Below are 20,318 nucleotides of genomic sequence, written 5' to 3' on the forward strand. Positions count from 1 at the left end.
GTTATTACATCATTACAATGGAATTCAATCGAGAATTGTCAATAAATAATTTAAATGAAAATATATTGTATATGTATATAAAGTGTTAATTAAATAAAATTCCGACTTTTGACATGTCCATCATCAAGTATTTGTTGGATTTGGTCATGCCATGTCTATCTCGGTCTTCCTCTATTTCTGCATCTATCAACATTCGCACTGTAAATATTCTTAGCCGTTCTTTCGATCTACATGTCCAAACCAGCACAGAGCTCCTTTCTTAATTATGTCGATAATGTTTGTCTCATCGTTACATAATGTACGTTATTATTTTTTATTTTTTTTAAAAGAAAAAGAAATATTTGCGTTCTTATGATTTATCCAAATATTTAATTTTGAGGGCCATTTTCAACGAGTTGTAAATAACTCACTATTAGAAAATGGAATCAAGTTGGGGTTGAGTGGGATTCGAACCACAGACCTTTGGTCCGTGAGTCCGAGACACAAGCCACAGGACCGCAACCTGATTGTTTATGTTTATTATTGAAATAAATTTAAAAAATACATTCTATAACCATGGATTATTTGGTTCACAGGTAAGATTATTTTTCTTGTATATTTTAACATAATTCCCACTGCCTGTAATGTAATATTTAGGTGGTTCGTGGTTGTGATCTTCATTAAACTTGAGCAATATGTCGAAACAGGTGGTCGCCTTACACATACATCCGATCCTTTTGGAATCACAGCACCACCAGATCCTCTCACCAGACCCTTTATTTTTCACAAAAGTGTATCCGTTCAAAAGCAGCAAAGGTTTTCCTGTATGTGTAGAGACGAACCTCACTGCAAAAAAAGTTATTTTTTAATATCAATAGTTAACCCTCCCTCCCCAGTGATGTGTAGCTAGTACACATTGCGTCTAATAACTATATCTTAATAAATATAATAAATATTGGGTTTAGATTTTCAGTATTCCTTCATTACACATTTACGTACCGGCTGAAATAATTTGTTATTAAATAATAAGTACTTATTAGGCACAAAAAAAACATTTTATCGGAAACCGAGGATAAATTACAAATATCATCATAAGTATACTCTCAGTCAGTCACGTAGTCCAGTACTATATAGCTACTCAGTAGCTCTCGGGAAGTTGGCGCGGGTGCACGTTTCGCCCGAGTCGTTGGCGATACCCAATGGTTTTATCATGTTTTCAGCAGTTAGATTTAAAATATTATCATATTTGAATTAAATTATGGTTAATTAAAGCCATTCTCTATAAATTATCAATTTTTCCCCTATTAAACTCTTATTATTTTTTAAAAAAATCTTTTTTTTTTTGCAAAAAAAAAAGTGATAATACCCTATTGTTCTGGTGCTCAAAACTTTAACACCAGGGGTAGTATTCTGAGCGCAAAAGCGCGCGTAGAAAACGCATTTTTAACGCGTATTTACGTACTAAATACACGATTATAGAGCGATCTCTTCGCACGCATATTCGTTCAGAATACCAGCCCAGATATCACTGCTTTTTGTTTTTGTCACATAAAAAGCTTTATCCACCCCATGTCTTCAAGTATTTGACTAAAATCAACATCATAACATTACTTTTGGTTTGTGTTTATATTTTATTATAGGTAGTTATTTAGTAAGGTCTACATAATATTGTCTTCGTGTAAGTAATAAAATAAATACACTGTAAACAAAAATTGTATTATCATTTATTTTAAGTAGTAAATAAAATATAAAATAACAAAATTGGTATTTACAAAAGATAATTTATTAATCCATAAATTTAATAAACTATCCCCAAATTTCATTTATTAATCCCTAAAAATAAATACAAATTTTCTTTCAACATAAATTTTCTTTGTTTTTGGCTGTTGTATCGACTTGTTGGGGTATTTTAAAACAAATATGAAGATTATTGTGACTGGAAGTCTTATTTCATAAAAAAATATTTGTATCAATATCCAACAAAAAAATATATGCAAAGTAACAAAAAACAAGTACCAAATACAAATGCTATTTTCTCTCACGTCAAGAATAATGGAATTTCAGATGTAAAAAAATGAGAAAATAAACATAAATACTTTTTTAATTTATTTCAACAGAGAGGAAAAAGGTTTTTAAGAAGGGAATATGGAAGTCTAGGCATTTACAGGGCTTATGACCTGTCATTGGCTGATTTAAGTGGCCACGTTATACACTGTGTAACATTCACCATTCTGCCCATGTTTGAACATCTACATTTCCTCAACTCTTCTATCTGTTGACTTTTGTGAAGTAAAAGAGCTGAAACCTTTATCATGTGGGTGAGATTCATCCGGCTGAACTAATTTACCTACTAGACAACTCCCGAAAACAGTTTTCAGGCGTTGCCTAGTCGATTAAATACATGTAATCATGTATGTATGAGTACTTACATATATGTATTATGTCTTTTTCTTTTTGTTTTTATTACCTTTTTGAATTTTTATATATTTTTTAATTTGTATTTTAGGCCGGAGCGTTCTTAACAATTTAATAATGTCGATAAAAATTTATTATTTTTAATTTGTCATGATAAATGTAGGTTTTTAAAGAGATGAGATTAATTTATGTTTAAAATCTCTTAATTTTGAAATATTTTGAGTATGACCTAATTTTTATAGACCAACTGTATGCTTCGAATATTTTTATTTATTGGGATTTTCAAAAATATCATAAATTTGGGTGGTTTTTATGTTAATAATTGATATCTTTTTCATTTTTTAATATAAAATAGCTCATTGAAAGTTTAATAATTTATTTGATTTTCCCTGGAATAGAGAAATAAATCAACATACTACACATAGCTGAAATACAAATTCCGAAGAAAACAGTACTATGTCCCAAAACACTATAAAATAGTAGGAACTCTAATAAAATACTAGATTACTTAGAAAGTGTAGACCAATAATATATTTTTACAATTTTTAAAAACTTATGAATCCTGACCCAAGAATATGGAAAAAAAAAAAACAAACTTTCAATTTGCTTTCCCGCAAAACTATATTTTATGACTTAGTGCTGTCTTACTTGGAGCAGTCGACATGATACATTACTTTACATTGTGTAATTTGTACAACCCTGTCATTACTTCCGAGTCCATGTAAAAATTCTGAACTGTCAAAATGCAAAAAAATGTAGAGCCGTTGGTTTTCCAAAATAAAATAATGCTAACACAAAAACATTAAAAACACCATCTCAGTCAGTATTATCCGCCTTAAAAGTTATATTTTTAGGGGGTTCATGATTATGGGATTCCTTAAGGTTAATTATGGTATTCTCAATAGTGACGGCAGTTGCCTTGCATTTCGGTCTGGAGGAACAAACCCATGATGATTTAAGGTTGAAGGGATTGTAGTAATTCTGCGAGAATGTAAACCCATTTACCATCAGCAATGTTTTTCCTCTCTGAGATGGGATGAATGTTGCTGCAAAATCCAAACAAAAAAGTTATTTTATTTAACTGCTTTACGATACGTATTATGTAAGTATAAAATATATTATCAAAATCTAAAATATGTTATATGAAACAAATTTGGGAAACAGGAAGCCAAAATAACATAAATAGACTACAAAGACAGCAAAATAAAATATTGAAGCTAGTATATGACCTCCCTTCCCTTATCTTGCACCAACTAAAGAACTCTTTGGAAAAATTAAAAAATTCAATGTTGATGAACTTTTTCAACTAGAATCTTAAAAAAATTATTCATAAGTTAGCCACTGATATCATTGTGGACAAAGAACTGAAACTTGGAGAAAAAAATTAATAAACATAGACATAATACAAGAATATCAGAACAATATCACATACAACCTTACATATAATTGCTTTATAATATGGAAACTTCACTGGTCCATTAGAATTAAGTCTAATTGTGTACAATATTAAACTTTGTAACTGTACTGTATGTTTCCTGAATAAGAGAAAATGAAAATAAAATAAATACAACATTCCAAAACGAGACAAGGACAATCGAGACTAAGTTATCAGTAACTGAAATTGTACAATAAACTACCAGACAAAAGTAAACAAAAGACTAAGACAAACTTTTCAAACAGCGTCACATATATATATTTTTTAATGAATGTGATATTCCGTAAGGGTTAATAAAAAAAGTTAGTCCAATAATTAAGTACTTTTTGCCTGTCACTACGAAGTATAACTAGTATTCATATTACTCCATTTTCCCGATGATAGACCGCCATACTCGTCTATCCTGACATATTCTTCGGTTCCGTCTGCTTTTGACATGACCAGACTTAAGACTTAAGTTTATCTGATCATGCCACGTTTTCCTTGGTCGTCTTCGTTCTACGTTACCGTTAGTTTTCGCCATATATCCTTGATTTCCAATTCTTTCGTCATCCATTCGTTCATGACCAAACCATCTCGGAGAATACCAATAGAAGTTTTAAAACCAAGATTGTAGAATTGATTTTATGTAAGGGTCTCTAAGATGGTTTGGTCATGTAAAACAAATGGACGATGAAAGAATGGTAAAACAAGTATATATGGCGAAAATGAACGGTAACGTGAGATGAGGATGACTAAGGAAGACGTAGCATCATCAGATAAACCAAAATTTTAAGTCTCGTCATGTCAAAAGCAAGCAGAACCGTAGGGCATGTATGACAAGATGTATACATGAGGAAGAAGCTAGAAATGTATGCCAGGATAGACGAGGGTGGCGGTCCATTCTCTCTGCCTACCCCTGCTGTGAAATACCGTGATGGTAGTAGTAGTAGAATTGATGCCCAAAAGCATGAAGCTTAGGTTGTGATCTCGCGCATCGCTCGTACCGCCATTTGGGAAGATATAACTTAAAATAAGATTTTTTGGATATAACTCCCTTCCCGTTTGATTTTAGATATTAGATTGAGCTGAACAGAGGGACGAATTGATTACAATTAAAAAAATCGACATTTGCAAGAAAAATAGTTTTTCATTCATGCCAATTGAAGAATCTAAAATCCATCAATCAATAATCAACGTATCGTTTCACAGGATTCAAATTTGTTTATTCTCATATATGCGCATTTTTTTGTGATACCGTTTTCTTCCAGACTTGAAACGTGCACTTACCCTCCACAATTACAATATAATGCTATCAGTAAAAGCAAGTTTTTATGTGAGGTACAAATTAAACATTATCTTTTAAGATTCCACATGTTTATTCAACCAATAAATATTTTTCAATTGACAAATATCTTTTAACTTAAGTACTACGGCAGTTATAAATTTATAGGGCCGGGCCATAAACAATAGTTTTACATTGATATTTACTAATGAGAAAGTTTAGTGGTTTTTATTGGTTAAAAGACTATCAAACTAAGCCAATTGAAAAAAAAACTGTGTCAACGCTATGATTTTTCAAGTTTCGTAATTTTGAAATTACTCCGCATGTGACTTCACAAGTTCCCTTCAGCGAATTCTGCTGATAGGTGAATTGGCTTCCCGTAAACCGGAAATCTACCACGACACTCGGAAGAACGTCGTTTACAGTACTTCGTTTTTATTAAAGTCATATTTATTATTTTTCATACGTTTTCAGGAAACTTCGCCGCACAATTAAATGCTCTGTTTTTTTTCCGCCCGTAAGAAAACATTTTTTTATCCAACCTTACCAGAGAAAAGTTAAAAAATAATGAGAAAAAATTACAATAATTTTATTTAGGTTAAATAACGAATAAATATGAATAACTACATGTTTCAAATGCTTGTGAATACCATTTAGGGAAAAAAAATGCAGTGAATTTTTTTATTATTTAATATTTTTTACAGTTTTTTTTAGTTATAAAATATTCAATTTGACAGTTTTACTAAAATTCCACAAGAGTTTCTTTTGTAATTAGGTCGAATGTGATTATGGCAGTTTTTTATATTAACGACGAGGTCATTTTTTTCATTAATTTGAGCCTTACAATTGAGCTGTTGTCTCGCGGTGCATAACCACAAATGATGGCCCTTGACATTTGTTGAGTGTAACGAGTATGTAAATCCATCTAACATCAGCAATTTTCTTCCTCTTTGGGACGGTATATATGATACTGGAAAAAATGATCGAAAGTTTTAGTGATTGTTCACGAACTCAGCGGTGGCGCGTGGCGGGTGCGCGCACGCTGGCCAGTCGAGGCGGCCTAGCGACATTGCGTTCGTGTTGGCCGTACTAGCGGGTCGCAGCAACCGCTAGAGGACTTTTTCGAACATGCGCAATAATTGTGTATGCTGGCCATCAGCTGTTAGACGGCGTATTGATATGCCTGCGTGTAACTTCGACATAAACACTTTCAAGGAACGACGAAATTCAGTGCTACCAAAAATTGGAAATAAAAAAATGTTTTCTTGCACGCGCTAAAAATTAGAGCATTCAATTGTACGTCGAAATTCCTCGAATATGTATGAAAAAAAGTATATTTTTAGTAAAAATTAATTACTTTAAGATGTCACAATGAAGTATTCCGTAGAGCCAATACTAATTTAAATCTTCGAAAGAAAGAGAAAAGAAAATAAGGGTACGGATCTGGGTACAGTCTACCACCCTGAGGGTTGCGCCCCTGGCAGCCGCCCGTCTTGCCAGCCCGTACCTACGACGCTCTACCTTTACAAGTAAGAGCATGTATTGTCAATTATGATATTATTTAATTACAGGGAAAATCGATTTTTTATAAAATAAATTTAAGTATTACTTGAATGTACCAACATTATTACAAAACACATGTAAAAAATAAAATTTTATGTAGTTTTAAAAAAGGATGTTTAAATCTAATTACTTTTTTTTAACGCTTCATATCAGTTTAAAGGTTTAATTTACAACTAAACTTAGCCACTGGTAAAAATTATGTAGGTATTAAAAAATAATCTAATCTAATCAACATGTTGAAATTTATTCCAACTGAGGGGGAAAATATTTGTGAGAAAGGTATACGGAAATATAAGCATTTGCAAAGCTGATTTATTAATTTATTTATTATAAACGAGTACACGGCCTAAGCCAATTACAACAGTTACACGAAGAAACATATATACAAGAAATTGAACAGAAATAATGTAACTTCTGACCTATTTTTAACTGATTTAAGTGATCACTTGACACACTGTGGATTAAACGCTATTTTGCCTTCGATTGAACATCAATATTTCTCAAATTTTCTATCTGTTGACTTTTGTAATGTAAAAGAGCTGAAACCTTTATTGATGTGGGTGAGATTCATCTGCCTGAATTATAACATACTTTAATAAGTAGGTAACGCCTAAAAATGCGTTTCGATTTACATACAAGCTCTTATACGCGTTAGTTCAATAAATCTAAATAAATGCAGTTTACTTTTTACAATTTCAACACACCTTAAATCATCATTGGAGAAGGTTCATACTCTGACATATTTACCATCGACAGTAATGTGGTATACGGGTGGAGAGTGGTTATGGCAATCTTTGAAGCTGATGAGAACCTCGTCCTTGGTATTGGCAGTCGCCTTACAGTTGTGCTTGAAGCGGGAGGAACAAACCCACGAAGATATTCCTCCGATGCTCATCGAGTTGAAAGAGTATGTGTAATTGTTGACCATCAACAGATTTCTACCTCTTCTGCTCGGTACAAATGTTACTAAAATAAAAAAGATAAATTCAAGTAAAAACACAAAAAATGCAATTTTAGACTCAAGAGTCGACTATCCATACTGAAACGTGCGCAAAATACCCCTTGCTTTTGACTGTAAAAGTGAATAAATTTTAAGATATTTTTCTACGTTTATCCAAAATTCTTATGACCTTGAAGAATTAAATCAATCGATTTTTCACATAAATTTTATTATGGTTTGTTTAATCATCTGGGATCCAAATTGCTCCCTAGAAAAACTAAGACCATTATTTACAAAACTCTCCTCAAACTGGTCATTGCATAGGGTGCCGAATGCTGGGTTATGAACAAAAGAGATGAAAACACGGTATTAGTATTTGAAAGAAGAATAAGAATATTAAGAAGAATAATAAGATTAAGGAAGATATTTGGTGCTGTCAACCAAAACGGCATGTGGAGGAGACGGGCCACAATGGGCTGTAGCGCCACTGATGATAATTAACAATACTTTGAGTTTGTCCAGAGTGCGAGGTTTTAATCCTAACACTCATATATGGAAGTGAAATATGAAACTGGCAGAGGAAAGATGAAAGCAGAGTAAACGCGGTCGAAATGCGATCTCTTAAAATAATGTGTGGGAAATCAATGTATGACAGGGTTACGAATGATGAAATATAGCGAGAATGCAAACCTGACACAGGCATAATTAATAAAATTAAGAAAGGGTAGGGTCTCTTAGATGATTTGGTCACGTTGAACAGATGCATGGTGACAGACTGGTAAAACAAATGTACATGGCGAGAATGAACGGTAACGTAGGATGGGGACGACCAAGAAAGACGTGGCATGATCAGATAAATCAAAATCTCTAGTATGGTCACGTCAATAGCAGACACAACCGAATGGCATGTATGACGAGATGCATTAATGGGGAAGAAGCTAGGAATGTATGTCAGGATAGACGTGTGTACCGATCCATACTCTCTGCCTACCCCTACGAGGAAATGGCTTGATGGTAGTAGTGTTTGTAGACAAAAGATTGGATTTCACGCCCAAAGGATTTATTAAGATTAACACATTACAACAGAGACGGAGAACTTTTTAGAGAAGGTAAGATAGAAGTTTAGGCATTTTTAGGCTAGTTCCTAATAATTTTATTTTTTTTTTCCAACAACTCATTTTTTAATGAAAATAATTTATTATTAAAACTGGAAAATTGAAACAATCATTAATGTCTCGAACTAGCACTATTTCTACAACCCTTTACTCACCCACTTCTATAGTCCGCGTCCAGTGCGTATCGTTATATTGGTTAAATATATTTTTAATCTCACATAAAAAAAAGATAAATTTAAATTGTGATTTTCCAAAAAATTCATTACGATATTTTAAAAAGTAGGAACATCACAAAAATGTTTTTCTTAATTTTTACGGAATTGCCCTGAAAAAAGTGTATGTATATGTAAATATCTCGAATCTCGTCAAATTTTTCTTGGGAAACATTTATTTAAGCTGATTTCTGGAAGTACGAGTATACTCGTATATAATCCAAATATACTGAAAGAGATCAGTTTGTATGTTCGTAATAATTATAATAGAGCGAGATCTCGTGCAGTGTTTTATACACCCAGAAGCCGTACAAATGCAAGTCACACATTAACAGGGCAATCCGCTAGCTGAATATGGCTTCTGCGGATAATTTGGATCTATTTTACGATCTGTACATATCGACAGTTAATCAGCCCGTAAAGTAATGGAGACTACAATGTGCCAAATAAATAAATATATATATTATTACGTATTTTGTTTTTTGCCTAGTAAAAAAAACTATATTTTTTACTGTCTTTGAACAGAGTGACCTCTGCTAGAAGTAATTTTATATTGATGTTGCGTATATATAAATAAAACAAATTTTAAAATACATATGGAGGTATAATGGTATTTTTAACAGATTCAAATACCTTGCGGAATTTGTGACAAAATGGTTGTTGGTGGTAAAGATAATTTCAAAAATAAGTACAAAATAAACGATGATATTCTTTACAATTTTACATACATTCCTGAACTCGTCACAAAATATTTGGGTGGTTCATGATTGTGTGAGTTCTTCAAATTGAGTAAATTGGAATCATAAGTAGAAGCTGATGCCGAGCATTTTGGTCTGGATGTGCAAACCCAAAAGTTTCTAGTAGGATTGCCAGGAGCAGTTGAAGAAAATGTGAAGCCATTAATCATAAGTAACTTCTTTCCCCTCTGTGATGGAATAAATGACACTAAAAAGACAAAATGCTTATTACGATTATTGTTTTTTAAATCTTGAAGAAACCAATTTGCTACTAGGATCTCATAAAAATAAACTTAATTTAGTGACTGGCAGTTAAATCTACCTTCTTTAAATATTTAATTGACGGGCTTCTCAGACTTGCTAAAATAAAGGTCTTAAGGTCCATTACTAGAAAAACGCTCAGAGATCTAATCCATAGTACTTTAATTAGAGATACGTGTAAAATAGAGGATATCGTGCGATGGAGCAGATCCAGACGAAGATACTGGAGGGACTATGTGGGCAGGATGTGCAGTGACAGCCTTGAAAAAGCTCCAACCAATAAAATCACATTTGGACCACATCCGCCTATAAGACCACCCAAGAGATGGAGGGACAGTTGGACTATCTCAGGAGAGCTAAGTTTCTTTAACACAGATTTTAGGATCCCTTAAAATATTAAAAAAAAGAAGCTTGTTTTAAACCGGCTAGAAATCAAACATATTTACTCTGGTCAAGACGCGGGAAAATGCGGCTATTCGTTGGATTTCCATTTCTTCAACTCTTCCATGTGTTGACAGATTTTTTCCCTATCTGTTGCAATATATTTGAATCTTAATAACTCCTTAGGAAGTGAAATTCAGCCTTGTCTATGAACGTTTGAACATAATATTGTTGAAACGATTTTCATTCAAATTTTCGGGTTTAAAAACGAGCACATATAAAACGGCTCGCAGTTGGCGTCGCGTCACTTTGACGTCACCCGTCATGCCCGTCGAGTGCCCCTTTTACGAACATTGCGTATTAGAATAGCGCGATATCGTTATACGTGCCGTTTGTCCCAAAGGGCGTAAAACGTCTTGTTTTCAGATAATTCAAAATCTGCGTATTGTAAACCATTATAGAAAATTTGCAACTCACAGATGCCTCCCCGATACTGTGCGAAAAAACAACTGATCATCGGAATGCCTAACCAAGGTCGACAAAACCGAGGCCTCGTATTCCCGATTTCTGCACCCCAAAACTGAATTGATTTTGTTTTATTTTTTTAAGAAAGAGTATCACACCGACATTTTCTGTGTCAGTACCTTTTGGGTTTATCAAAAATATTTAACATATTATATACCATACGTCCGAGAACGGCGGGAATTACAAGTCTATTTTAAGGGTTTTTAAATGGTTCTAGCTCTCATAAGAAACAGTTGATCAAAAAAGCAAAATGAAAGAGACACGAAAATGGTAAATATCTAGTGTGTAAAAAAAAACCACTGCACTAGTGCCATAATCCACGGAGAAAACACGAGACTACGTTTTTGTGAAGAAAAGAAAGACCAAGTTTCCTCTTAATCAATTGCCACAAAAATTTGGAGTACCGATTTCGAAATATAAGAACATAACGTAATAATTAAAAGACATTGCTTTAGAAGTGTAAATAGGTTTGCAGATATATGATATCGGGGTGCAAGATGGTTGTGACAATCCTTTAGTACGAGATGATTCTCACAAGTGACCGCTGTAGCCTTACACAGAAGCTTGATTCTGGAACTACAACACCAAAACAATTTGGTGTTGCCTGTTTTTGATGTAAGAGCGTATCTGAAACCGTTTAACATCAATTGATTGGATTGGGACACTGGAAAATAACATCACAAATTACAAAAACATTGTTTTAAAAATTTATTTTAATTATTTATTGAAACCACCACAGTCGTACAAAATTACAGAATACATACAAAGCCACAAAAAATAACTATGGGTTTCACATAGAAACAATAATATATATTTATAAACCTGATATAAAGTTACGCCTAGGCATAATGGTACTAAGGATGGGAATACCTCCCTAATCCGAAGCACGTGTCCACCGCCGCACCCTCAAAACGCTAGTTAAAGGAGGCTTCCGTGTTCGATCTTGGACTTTAATGTTAGTTATAAAATCGAACCACTTTAGACCTAATACTACTTGTACCTTGTACTATACGACTTGTACTATGTCTACTAACTGAAATGGATATGTTCTCATCATCACTATGGCAGCATCATCTGCATGGCATGTGATGTTAATGACCTTATCTCCCTTAGTAGATTCACTACTTTTTTTTTATTCTTAAACGCGTTTTTTTATATATATTTATTTTGCTTGTGTGAGAAAAGGAAATGGATATGTTTTCATCATCACTATGGCAGCATCATCTGCATGGCATGTGATGTTAATGACCTTATCTCCCTTAGTAGATTCACTACTTTTTTTTTATTCTGAAACGCGTTTTTTTATATATATTTATTTTGCTTGTGTAAGAAAAGGTTTTAGGTATTGTTTTAGGTATATTGTTGTTGTATATTTAGTTATAAAGGTGCTAGACTTGCTTTGTTTCTTTGTTGTTCTCAATATGTGTTATTTTCTAAATGCTATTATTATTTATGTCCCGAATTGAGTTGTTGTAGCTCCTGGGAATGTAACTCAACGTATTATACTTGTAAAATACTTTGTGTTATATGATTTATAAACATGTTTTTTTTTTTAAGTCTTAAGTCTGGTCATGTCAAAAGCAGACGGAACCGAAGAATATGTCAGGATAGACGAGTATGGCAGTCTATCATCTGGAAAATTAAGTAATATGAATACTAGTAATACTTCTTAGTGATACACGCAAAAAGTACTTAATTATTGGACTAACTTTTTTTATTTTAATTTTTTTTATTAACCCTTACGGAATATTACATTCATTTGAAAAAATAAATATGTGACGCCGTTTGAAAAGTTTGTCTTAGTCTTTTGTTTCGTTTTGTCTGGTAGTTTATTCTACAATTTCAGTTACTGACAAATTAGTCTCGATTGTCCGTGTCTCGTTTTGGAATGTTGTATGTGATATTGGTATGATATTCTTGTATTATGTCCATGTTTATTACTTTTTTTCTTCAAGTTTCAGTTATTTGTCCACAATGATATCAGTGGCTAATTTATGAATAATTTTAAAAAAAATACTTTATGTTATATGATTTATAAATTTTAAAAAAAAATCTCCTCGAAACTTAGAACATTGGTGTTGCGAACCTGTGAGTACGGGCATTATACAAGAATTAAATAATCGGCACCTTATTTCGACTTATTAATTTATTTTCGGGTTGTAATTAAAAAATGATAATAAATTGTCCATTGTTTATTTACCGAAGCATTCTGGCCAAATTTAAAATAAAAACATAAGCTTTAGCAATAGTAAATTACAGTTTAATATATTGACCCTTATCAGTAATATGATACCGGGGTGCTCCATGGTTGTGACAATCCCTTAACTCGATTAGTTGTTTCTCACGAGTGACTGCTTTAGCCTTACAGTGAAACTTGATTCGGGATGTACAATTCCAAAATATCTTTCCATTAGTAAAACTTTTAGAGGTAAACGAGAATGTAAAACTATTGACCATCAAGAGATTGTTTCCTTTTTGAGACAAAACAAATGACACTGGAACAGAAAATGACAAATTAATAAACAAAAGAATGTGCGTACAGCGGGGCCTCGACAATCCGAACACGAAGCCATGGATGCACGAGGCGTACGGATTATAGCAGTGTTTCTCAGCCTTCTTTATGCCATGCCCCGCCGTAGTTTTTTCAAAAGTCAGATGCCCCACCGGCATCTTTTTAATTAAACAGCAGGTAAATTTTCAAATCATCTTGTAATATGTTTGTAAACATATGAACCCCTAATGAAATTAAATGAAACCTATTCTAATACATATATTATAACTGAAATTATTACAAAATAGAAATTAAAAATGTTATTAAGTAGAATAAAATATATACGTGTATGGTGCCCTTTATAGACACGTCTTCCGTGCATTAATATAGCTATAACAATGTATTATCAAAATACCACATACCAATTATACAGCTTGGGCCCGGTACCAATACAACATCTACAGCTACATCCTTCACAGTTTCTGTGTTTTTAGATAATTATTGAAATTGTAACGGGTTTTATTCTATTTTAAGTACAATTTAGCGTATACATTAATTTTGTACATCTCAGGCATTTTTTCGTATGACCGATGAGTATTCCCCTTTATATGTGGAATGTCGACGTGTCTCATCTCTGAAGCACTGAGGCCTTATGCCCCACCTAACTAAGAGTATGTTTTAATCATTAAAAATATAATGTTATTAAAGTATAATGCAAATATAAATAACCATAAATTATACGATTTTCATGCATGAAAAGGTCGCATTACTGTAGTGAAGAAAGCACACATCATGTTTTTACGCGAAGAGAATCAAAAAAATTAATGGGCTTGCCTTACTGGTAATCTCTTGGCACGCCGCTGGTATCCACCCCCTCTAATTTTACCAGGCCGGGTGCATCGGCACGATATATGTGCAACGGGCCTTTAGGTGATGATTTAACAAGTAATTTTCTCATTATTATAATTGTAATTATATGAACTAGACTAGTAAACTGAACGATCAAAACATGCAAAACACAAATCCAAAGAAAGGGGAAGTTTAAAAATAATGCATATTATAAAAATCAAATATTCATTCAATCATTTCAAATAGTTGTAATTACAAAACAACAATCAAATTTTCACATTTTCAACCGAGATATTCTGGCTGCATTTAAATAAAAAGACAAACATGACCAAAATTAAAATTATAGTTTGACATAACTACCACAGGCAGTTATGTGATATAGAGGTGGTTGATGGTTGTGAGAATATTTACACCCCAAGAGGATATCCTCACGCGATACCGCTGAAGCCTTACAGCGAAACTTCATTCTAGATGTACAATTCCAAAATATCTTGCCATTGATACCTTTTGAGTTCACCGAGTATGTAAAGCCACCGTACATTAAGAGCTTGTTTCCTTTTTGAGACTTAACAAATGACACTGGAATAAAAAAAATACAGATTAGGTATTTACATTTCAACTTCTGATATAAGCCGAGCTTTCGCGAAGAAACAAAATGTAAATAAATAATTTGTTTGATTCGATCGTCTAGTTCAGGATTTCCCGAGGTTTTTCAGCAACTTAGCACTTCGCGAATCCGAAAATTTTAACGGGACCCTTATTTTTTTAATTTTCAACAGAATAGATTCATTCTTAAAGGCTTAAATATTTTTGATATCGGGCACTTGGTGAGTTGAATTTTTACATGTTATATATGTTGTGGCATCGAGCCTGTTTCTGCATTTTGGCTTTATTGCAGCATAACTAGAAAATCTCACTTTACAATAAGTTGTAGAAAACGGAAGTCAAACTATGTATGTTACGAAAAACTTGGGACTATTTATTGACTCAAAATTTCATCGAGCTACCAATTTGAACATGTAAAATCAAAAATATCACCCGTAACTGGCGTATTTCATAGACTTCGTGGCTTGCTTCCTCATTCCGTTTTGTTTGCCGTCTACTACGCTATGATATATTTTTACCTATCCTATCTATCATGTATATTTTATATTATTTCGCCAACAAAAATCAGATCTCGGAAATACAAGTTCTTCAAAACAGAGCTCTGAGAAACATTTTTGGACTGAAATGGGATTCCCATGTCAAGGATATCTACCGACAGACAAAAATACTTCCTTTCAAAGTGATGCCACTGCATGACATAATTAATACTATTTTGGATATCATAAGCTTTTCTGCTTACACAAATTTAAAATACACATTTGGTCATGATATTCACAATTACAATACGCGTTACTCAGGGAATCTTCATATCTCTAAGTTTCGCTCAACGAAGTCTCTGGAAAATATTAGCCATTCCGAATTTAAATAACTGCCCGATGAGCTTAAAACACGAAAAGTCGAATAGAAAATCCAAAAGTGTCGCAATTAAAAAATATTACTCAAATCTTTTTGATAGTGATAGTTATTAATGATATTTATATAGATGGTGTGAAGTGCTGTGTTTTGTATTTCTTATTGTATTGTTTTCTTATCATTTCGGATGTATTAACTATGTATGATATTGTGTATTGTCACAAAAAAGTTTTCTTTTAATGTATGGTTCCAAATGAGTTTGTTGAAATAACTCCTGGGAGTATAATATGTACTTTATGCATTATATTTATACACTATATCTGTTTGTTTACTATAAATATGTATGCAAAACTTTTGGTTTCCCAAATAAAATAAAATGACATGTTTTTTAATAATAAAAATATTTTTTAAAATTAAAAAAACATGGGTGGCATGTTTTGACACATAGGTGAACTCCTTTCACAAACTTGTCGTGATATCATTTTATCTTTGTATTTTTGTTTTAAATCAGAGTTACTAATTAAATCAATTAGATTTTCATAATCACTTGCGCTGCAACCTACTTTGTCTGTCACGGAAAACGGATTCCGACCCCAGGAATCTTCATTACTAGTTTTGGGAAAATATTGCAAAAGAGTTGTTTTCGTATAGAATTACTCCAATTTTTTTGCGGAACATCTTTAATGGACTCTGAGAAACACTGGTGTTTGGGAAACTCTGGTCTGGTTCAAAAGTCAGACTCTATTGCTCACTTGTTCGTCCTCTTCTAGAATATGCCTCCAGATCACTGGTTCCCTTTCTATGTAGGCCGAACAAATCATCATCAGAAGAAACATCGCATGCTAGTAGCATGGATGCTTGGCCACGAGAGAGGAGACTGCAGATGTAGAAATAGAGTCGATGTTAAAAATTGCTCGCATGCACCGTTGTCCCGATTGTGTCGTAATGCAAACTCAAAACAGGATCTGAGCTGGTATTCCAAACGCTCTCGCGGCCATTTTATCTCGTGTATTTTGTATGTAAATTAAAAACTGTTTTATCGTGCCGCGAGAGTGGTTCAGAATAGCACCCCTGGACTTTTTTGCCGAAAATTCAAACAATCGCTAAAAAAAAATCAATCTCGAGGTCGTTATTTTTTTTATGTCGTAGCTTGATTTTTTTAACAGTACCTGTATATATAAAAAAGTTAAATTTTAGAAAATGGAGTGAATATCTCGAAAATCAATTTAAAAAAAACGACCGAAAAACCAGGATTTAACAGTTTTATGAAAAATTTGATTCACTACTACTCGTCAAATATAAAATGCCAAATAACCACTTCAAAATTAAATGGTATTAATATCCAAGGTCATTTAAAAAACACTTCTAAATGTCATATTCATAAAGCAGACACTACTAATGTCGGTACACAATCACTAAACAAAACTCAGACACAGATTTTAGGTGGCCTTTCCAATATTTATTTTCTCATTATCTCTAGACTCTGAATTTATTATAGAAATAAGAGACGAGTGACACTTAAATCAAAAAAAAAAATAGTCAATGACCGGTTTCATCGTTTTCACGACATTTTTGAAACTGGTCCAATTTATGGGTTTAAGGATAACTCATCCTTTATTTATATAATAAATTACAATGAACTTCCACTGAGAATTTTCACTACCAAACTTGAATGTTTTAAACTCGTAATTTGAATACGTCTAACCAATGAACTGAACAAGCGAATTACGTAAATTGGCAATCAAAAATCAATAATCAATTTTCAATGTTTTATTTACATCTCATCTCATTTTTTATAACCTAATTAATTGATGTTACAATAATTGCAGTGAGCGGTTAAGAGGTTAACTCCCATTAGGTAACATAATAACTGTGAAGCCAAAAAAAAACATTTTAAAAGCAACTCATAAAAGTAAACAGTTAAAGTGAGTAAAACGATTGCGGGGAAAGGGTTGCAAAGAGAGCAGTAGATAAATGACAAGAAAAAAAAAGGGGAAAAGATGAAGATAGGGATGACTAAAAATCGTAAAAGGTCTTTGGCCGTTTCTTAAAAAACCTTATAGTATGTACAAAGTATTAATAAAAATAATAAGCAGTTTGAAAAACACTACGCATACAAGAAAAAACTGAAAATGTATACATTAAACGACAGTAATATTTACAAATAATAATGAAACATGTGAATAACAACAAGCAGTCTTTCACAATGGCTGATTATCATATTTTGGCTCTTTTCCAGCCTTCTCTGAAGCCTGTTATTTAATGTCGCAGCAGCTCTGTCCAGTGGGAAGTCCCAGAAAACATCCTACTCGCACTGCAATGCGATTAAGGTTTTTGTAAGACTTTATTTTATTGTTGTTACAAACTTTTATAACAAGCGCCATGCCGCAGTTGGTTAAGCGACCAACTATTAAAGTGGTGTGGTTTTGATTCCCGCCAGTTGCAAAAAAAAATCCATGAAAGATTTGTTCTCAATTAGTCCGGGTGTTGAAGTATTTTTTTTATAATTTCCATCCATATCCTCTCTTTCCCACGTGGTAATAAATCTCTAAAATAGAGGCTTGGCGAATTTTTTTCTACTCGTTACACTTCGTTGGTGTAGTTCGACCACAACTCGCGTGCATTCTTGCTATGATATGCCTCCATTTCTCGTGTCGTCCAGGGTCTTTGGGTTATTGATAGTTCCTGTGGGATGAAGACGCTTGTGTGTTTTGCAGTGGTCTGAATGCGTAACATCCGTCTCGAGCACCACATTTCAAACACATCAAGCATAGTCTTTTCTTTTTTCCTCAAGGTCCATGTTTTAACTGCAACGGAGAACACCATAGATTTCGCTACATGGTTTTTCGTTTGTATCAGTATGGACAAATTTTTCCATATCTTCATCAGACAGCTACAATCAAAATCAATTAAAAGGATCAGATTTACTGACCTATTTTGATATATTGGCCATCAGAAGCTAGACAGTATTGTGGTGCATTATGGTTGTGATCATTCTTGACTCTGATGAGTATTTTCTCGCATGTGACCGCTGCAGCCTTGCATTGGAGTTTTTTTCTAGAACTACAATTCCAAAACATCTTTCCAATGGTAGTTGTTGAAGTTAAGGAGTATGTAAAGCCATTATACATCAAGACGTCGTTTCCCTTTTTAGACAAAATAAACGACACTGAAAAAAAAGACAAATTTTAAAATCTTTGAAAATTATTATCGATTCATGTATAACAATATAAGTTCAACACTCCTCTAAAAAGCCTTAGAGCAGCAAATAAAAGCAGTTATATAGCAGGATTTTGCACCAATTAGAACTTCTCATTAATTTTTAATTACTTTGAGAGATATTACAACTGAAATGGAGAACATTCTTGAAAAGTGAATTTGGGAGTCTTGACAGGTACAAGACTATGCCCGCAAATAATTTGCAGGCGTTACCTAGCCGGTAAAATAATTGGATGATTCTCATCTACATCAATAAAGGTTTTTATGTAGCTTATTGTCTTTAAAAAATCAACGAATGAAAGAATCGAAGATATGGAATCTTTACCTAAAAAGAGTTCCCCATCTCTATTGGAAAATGTATCAATTTTTAATAAACTCTAAAGAGGGTGAAATCTAAACAAATGGAAAAACAAAAAAAAAATCTCGTCAACTGCAAACCTTTTTACTGAACACGACCGACCTGTATTTTATAGGTTTAAGGTTTTTCAAAACCATTATTAAAACTTGTAATAATGTAATGTATTTGTGGTCTTGACTGAATTAGCTTGATTTATCATAACGACTTCTCCACAACACAATAATATATAAAAAACAACACGAAAAATGTGAATAGACTATGGTTTATTTTTATAATACGCGCAATCAAACAAATAAATATGTACGCATACATATTATACGGTAAAAGGTAAGTTAAAAGATAAAGGATTTATTTTTTCCCGTCGTATAATGATCTATCGATAATTCAAGATATGCAAAAACTGAGACGAATAGCAATACTGGACTAGATAATAAAATGCGGTGACAGTCACTTTTTATTCCCGTTCTACGAGACATATGAAAACCCTACTATAAAAGGAACAAGAAAAATATAATAAATATGTAGTAATATGTAAAGGTCTATATTTAAAAAAAAACATTGTATTAGGTATACCCCAAATACCTAATATAACATATTAGATACAAAGATTCTTAATAAATTATGAAAAATAGACTGGCATGCGGTGTCTTCTATCTTTTCCGTTAATATCAAGGGTCATGATTATGATAATTCTTCGTGCAAATAATTTTATCTTCTATGGAATGGACTGTTGCTTTGCATCCATACTTGGAATGTTTTGTACACTGCCACCGAATTTTCCCCGAACTACTTCGCTGGTGAAAGCAAAATGTAAAAGTACCAACCTCAATAATAGGTTTCCCTTTCTTGCTCTTGATAAACTTGGCTAGAAATAAATGAAAACCGATTAAATAGTACAACAGTAAGTAAGAACCGACAAACACAAATCGAAAATAAAAATTCCACAAATAATTCGTTAAATCGTTATATGGCCTATAAAATACAAGAACAAATAGTAAAGGTCCAAATACGATCCCTGTGGAACACCTTGACGTTTCAAATGTAAATGTCACAGATTCGTTAGTCCGTTAATTTAGTTGCCAAAAGATTCGAGAAATAAAAATTCCAATAAACAGT

The 20,318-nt window shown here is 32.9% G+C and overlaps 1 protein-coding gene across 1 annotated transcript; it reads right to left on the reverse strand.

Moving 5' to 3' along the window:
* Window positions 1-5,168: 5,168 nt before the first annotated feature.
* On the reverse strand, window positions 5,169-20,069 carry LOC148271905 (uncharacterized). Its single transcript, XM_088240771.1, has 3 exons — window positions 20,027-20,069; window positions 18,558-18,794; window positions 5,169-7,622 (listed from the first exon to the last, which is right to left on the reverse strand). The coding sequence occupies exons 2-3, from the start codon at window positions 18,754-18,756 to the stop codon at window positions 7,384-7,386; spliced, it is 438 nt and encodes a 145-aa protein (XP_088096897.1). The 5' UTR covers window positions 18,757-18,794; window positions 20,027-20,069; the 3' UTR covers window positions 5,169-7,383.
* Window positions 20,070-20,318: the final 249 nt, after the last annotated feature.

Source organism: Micrasema longulum, unplaced genomic scaffold (assembly GCF_059751315.1).
Source record: "Micrasema longulum isolate JH-2025_06_02 unplaced genomic scaffold, ASM5975131v1 h1tg002591l, whole genome shotgun sequence".
NCBI lineage: Eukaryota > Metazoa > Arthropoda > Insecta > Trichoptera > Brachycentridae > Micrasema > Micrasema longulum.